Here is a 5,399-nt window from a genome sequence, read left to right on the forward strand (position 1 = left end):
AAATATTTGTAACATATTTTGGAATAATATTTCATGTTTTCCAGTCACATGACGTAGTCTGTTCGAAAACATCACCTGCTGGTGCATTCAAGTGCTCTGTGGTGGAACCTGACCAAATTATCAACCAAACAAAAGTTAACCCCCCAAAAAGAACTTTTCACGGTTGGCCTTTTGTGCTTTACGTTTTATTACTGGCTATGGAAGTCGTGTACATCATTGTTCTTTGTATGCTGCTGCTAAATGTCCATCTTTGCATATTCGCAGACTCTCCCATTGGTTGATTTTTATCTATAAATCTCTCCTTGGGCTGGTTCCATCTTATTTATGTGTTTATATGTGTAAAAACCACAACCAATACAACCTTCGTTCGAACAAAATCATACAATTGATTGTCCCAAAAATCAGAACAGAATTGGGGAAAAGGGCTTTTAAATACGCTGCCCCTGCTTCCTGGAATAATCTGCAGAAGGAACTGAAATGATCAGAATTGGTTACCTTGAGAGAGTTTAAGTCTGTCTTAAAGGAACGAGAGAACAGCTCTTTTACTCAGTGTGATTGTTTTTAATGTACTCTTAATTTGATCTGTTATTGTATATTTTACACATGTTTGTATGGGATATTGTATTTGTTTTAAATGTTATATACCTATGTGGTATGTGACTTTTGTTGCTATGATGCCAGGTCTCCCTTGTAAATGAGATTTTTAATCTCAATGAGATTTTTACCTGGATAAATAAAGGATTAATAAAAATTAATTGGCCTTTAACATACGTCGACACGCGATAGGACAAAAAAACAAATTAAAAAAGAAACAAAATATACAAAATTTTAAGGCCATTCAAACTAAGAATGTTGCGTTATAAAGCATTTATACTGCGGGCATACATAAAGCATATTTCCTTTCTTAGCACTAAGTTTTGTGGCATACTTTTTATATTTACTTTTATTTCCGATAGCAACTGAAGGGGCCATGAGGTACCTTAGCTAATCGCCTCCAACGGCAACCAGCTGAGAGAAAGGGTAGAGAAGACAAGATGGCGGAGTGAGTGGGTTGTACTTTGTACAGACGGTTTCGACCCTTAAAGTTTGCTGAAAACGTCTTTAAAAGATCGAAGAAGCAACGGCACCCGCGAGAGTATAAAGATTTACTTTCGCTCTTCACTGCAGAGGAAACCTGGACAGTTTCTCCGTTGCGTTCGTTACGACGACGTTAGCTTGATGCTAACGTTAGCTAACGTTAGATTTGACGGACATTAGTTGCTACTTCGAGGTAGCTGGTTGGGTGTTAAAGGCCTTAGGCTTGTTCTAATTTAGTTCTGGATGTTTGTACGTCGATACTAACACGCCATTGAGCGTTTACCTGACCAGTTTGTGTTTTAACTAAGATTATTGTAGCCAGACGAAAGCCAGAAAACTATATATGAGATCTATCGAAGCCTGGTTCATTGGTTTTCGAAAATATTTTGTAGTAACAGCTAGCCCACATTGCCCCCTGTAACACCAAGTGGATATACGGGACGCCGTATGTTCTGCTGACAATCGGGCTAAATTGCCACAGAATTTCCTAAAGCAAATCCGGTGGAATTTGATATCTGGTGGATATGGCGAGCAGCAGTGGCTCTAAAGCAGAGTTCATAGTCGGTGGAAAATACAAACTCGTCAGAAAAATCGGATCAGGATCTTTCGGCGACATATATCTGGCCATCAACATCACAAATGGAGAGGTAATATGGTGCATCTTTCTACATCTTGGATTGTTTAGCTGTCTTCTGGAAGTTGCTAAATAATTTTACCGAATATGACGGTAGCTTTGTCCTATGTGTGCGATAACTTTATAGGTTGGAAAGTGCACAGCTTCTATTTATCTGCTAGGGTTACACAATACTTTTAGCTGCATTCAGTTTATGAATCCCTGGATGTTAGTAGTAAAAAGAATGGTAAATATTGAAGTGTATTTGTTGTCGTGTTTCTATTTTTCAGGAAGTAGCTGTTAAATTGGAATCACAAAAGGCCAGACATCCGCAGTTGTTATACGAAAGCAAACTATACAAAATCCTACAAGGCGGTGTCGGGATTCCACACATCAGGTAAGGAGACATGGTTGGGCGGCACGGCGTCTGTGTCGATACTAACATGGAAACATTTATTTCGGTCAATAAATGTCGTCCCGTCTGCTCTGGGAAAAAGACGGCTAACAGTGATTGTGAACCCTGCTGGCATTAGGCCTGCTAATCAACCCAACGGCTACGAGGACACACTGTGTATTGTGTATTTCCAGCCACCGCTTTCAAACGCTTCCCTCTCGGTTCCGTTTGACACTTTTGGCTGCGTGGTGACAGCCGTGTACAGACCCTAGGTGCGTACTTGTATCCTGAATTACAGCTGTTACGGAGCGGAAAGGGGACTGTGTGATTGGAAATGGCCGCTCTTTTGTTGTGCTAGCTTCCAACATGTCCTCCGCTCCCTTGTCAGAAAATGGCGGCGGCGAACAGAAGCGAAAACAGCAGACCATGCCCAGCAGTGTGTGTTTGCAGCGCGTAAACGAAGCCTCTACAGGGCCCGTCAGCGGGGACACGTAATACTAGTTGCTGTAACTGCTAATAATAACCATTTAGGGTGAGCGGTAATCTTAAGTACACTAGCTGCGTCCCACTTCCACACTGTATATTTGAACTATGCAGTGTGTACACTTCAGTCCGAGCACCAGTGTCGCGGTATTTCACCTCTTTGTTCACATCGTCTGTGCCAGAAAGACTGCTTATGATGACGTTTTTGTTTCATTAGTCGTGAGTTGGACCGGTTGTTTTGATGAAAGCATTACATTTTCTTTAGTTTATGTTTATTTAGAACAGATGTGACACCACAATAATTTAGATTCCTGACAGGTCTTACATGCCTTGATTACCAGCATTAGTAAGGAATTGGGTAGCTGCTGTTAATGATGTGACCCGTGTTAAATGTAGGGCAGGCTGCAGCTGTCAAAGGTCAACTGGATTTTTCTTTAGCGTGCTGGAAGGCAGAAACTGGAGGCGGATTTCCTCATTTCTGGTTCATTTTTTGGTTTCTGGTGTAACACCCGTCCACTCATGTCCACAGACGAACATATTTGAAGGACCATTTTTAGCCATTGGTAACTACAGAGCAAACAAACTTTAATGCAGTGTGAACACGCGTCACTACTGACCATGATAGAGGGACGAACGAGCCATTTAATTAGCTTGGGTCACTTTGTCATCGTGGCACGCAGTGTGAAAGTTGGATAACGTGTGTTTGTTTGTTTTTTGTGGAAGTCATTGAACTAGAGTTATATTTAAAAGCTGGAATCCTAATTTTTATTTGTGTTTTTTTTAATATTCATGTGTAATTGGTCAGGGCAAAATGTAGGTGACAGAAATAAACAAGACTTCTATTAGAAGATCCAAAAGGGATCAAGACAGGATGAGCTGGGAAATGAGCAGCGCTGACCTGGACCTGCCCCTCATCCTTATCGCTTTTGAGTCCACCCTGCCGTGCAGATCTAGTTCAGTCACGACTCTCTGGGTAAACCCACAGAGACCGGTTGAGCTGAGCTTCAGACTCTAACTGTACCTTTGAATGTTGTTTGATATAATTGATCACTGAATACACAGGAACACATTTCAATAAGAAGTATTCCAAAAACAGACTGCATTTTAAAATGCCTGCACACAGTCTGCATCATCACTCCTGCTGAAGAACAGATTATTGGTGTCCCTCAGCTGGACAGTCGCTCCCTGAAGATGAGCGCTGATCACCTGCTTTGTTCAGCTGCTCTTGATACTGTTGCTCCTTTTAAAACAGAGTGTGTTAAACCTAAAAAAGGTGCCTGGCTAAACAACGTGACTCAACGTGCTGTTAGAAACGAAGAAGAGAAAACCTTCAGCTCTCCTTTGATATGTTAAGCCCTGTTTGGTTAGCAGGATGGTGTTAGAGGAAGGATTTTAGGACAGAAGTATTTATCAGACATCATCTGTAATTCCTGTCACAGACCTCGTGTCTTATTAACACCATTAGTTCTGCTATCAACCACCAAACACTTTCCAGGGTCTCCAGCCACCTGTGAAAACGCTTGTTTTTTGTCACTGCTATCAGGTCTCATATCACTCCTCCAGCTTCTGTTCCCCCAAATTTATCAGCTGTTGGATGCCTGTGAGCCTGTTTCTGTGTCGCCTCGACATTATCCCCACTCGTTATTTTAAAGACGTCTTTGAAACTATTGGACCTAGTGTGTTGTCCATTATTAACACCCGTCTTCTAATGGGAACTGTACCAACTGATTTCAAGCACGCCATGGTGCAGCAGCCATTTCTCAAAGAAATATATTTAGGTAATGTTTAGACATTGTGTCTTCACTCAGATATCCATTGTGACAAAGTGTGATAGTCAATAGTTTAATTAAAAAAAGAAAGAAAGATTAACCTATCTTTGACATTTTGACTTCATGCATCAAACTATCCAAAGCAGCCACGTGATAATGTTCATATTTGACCTTCAGAACAAGCTGCTGATCATGTACTGTTTGTTAATGCTCCTGGCACTTGTTTTAGCATATAAGTGTTCTATTAAAAAAATAAAAGAATTCATTTTTCTTTTTGTATCTTAGACTTGTAGCTGGATTTTCTAAGGTCAGCGCTCGCAAGCAGGTTTCATACCCGAGGGGAAAATCCCTCCAAACTAAAACAGACACTTTTCTTTCATTGGTTACAAAATGTACCACATGAGCCAATCAAAAATGATGTGGCAGCACGTGGCAAATGGTTGCTTAGAAAGAGAGGAAAGTTTTGGGAGTGATGGCGAGTTTGAAATGTGAGAGATTTGACATTGAATGTGTTTGGAGTGTGTAGCTGGTGTGTTGTGTAGCCATTTGTTTTGTGTGTTAAAACAATGAGACGACTAAAAAGCCACCAAAGCCTTCTGTCACTGTACATGTAGAACACAGTTGTGGGTGCACCAACTGTGTATGGAATAAAAACATAAATGTTAGGGCAGCAACAACACACCCGTCGGTCTTGTGGTGGACAAGAACTATCAGGAATAATTAGTGGCGTCTTGTCTCCCCGATTGTTCTGTAGTAGAACAAAAAAGGAATTTGCTGCAGTTTTATATGAATGGTTGGACAGAACTTTGTTGCCCACCTTATATTTGTATTTCAAATAATGAAAAGCTTTCTTTCAACATGTTGGTGGTTTTCACATTAAATTGAGTTGTTTTGGGGGTTTTCTTTCAACTTTTCCCTACTTGGACTAGATTGTCAAACGTAGAATCCAAGTATGCTCGCCCCCGACCGGTCGCAGCAGATGGCCCCGCCCCTCCCTGAGGCTGGTTCTGCTGGAGGTTTCTTCCTGTTAAAAGGCAGTTGTTCCTTCCCGCTGTCACCAAAG

At 41.2% G+C, this 5,399-nt stretch overlaps 1 protein-coding gene across 4 annotated transcripts in view; it reads left to right on the forward strand.

Annotated features, from left to right (window-relative positions):
- The first annotated feature begins 965 nt into the window (after positions 1 to 965).
- Positions 966 to 5,399, forward strand: part of csnk1a1 (casein kinase 1, alpha 1) — a 28,877-nt gene continuing 24,443 nt past the window's right edge. For all 4 annotated transcript variants that reach the window (XM_005751266.1, XM_005751268.1, XM_005751269.1 and 1 more), the window contains exons 1-2: positions 966 to 1,724; positions 1,981 to 2,087. In XM_005751266.1, the coding sequence (XP_005751323.1) occupies positions 1,602 to 1,724; positions 1,981 to 2,087 (230 nt within the window). In that variant the 5' untranslated portion in view covers positions 966 to 1,601. The remainder of the gene's footprint in view (positions 1,725 to 1,980; positions 2,088 to 5,399) is intronic.

This window comes from Pundamilia nyererei, unplaced genomic scaffold, assembly GCF_000239375.1.
Source record: "Pundamilia nyererei isolate P.nyererei 1_Seehausen unplaced genomic scaffold, PunNye1.0 scaffold00305, whole genome shotgun sequence".
NCBI lineage: Eukaryota > Metazoa > Chordata > Actinopteri > Cichliformes > Cichlidae > Pundamilia > Pundamilia nyererei.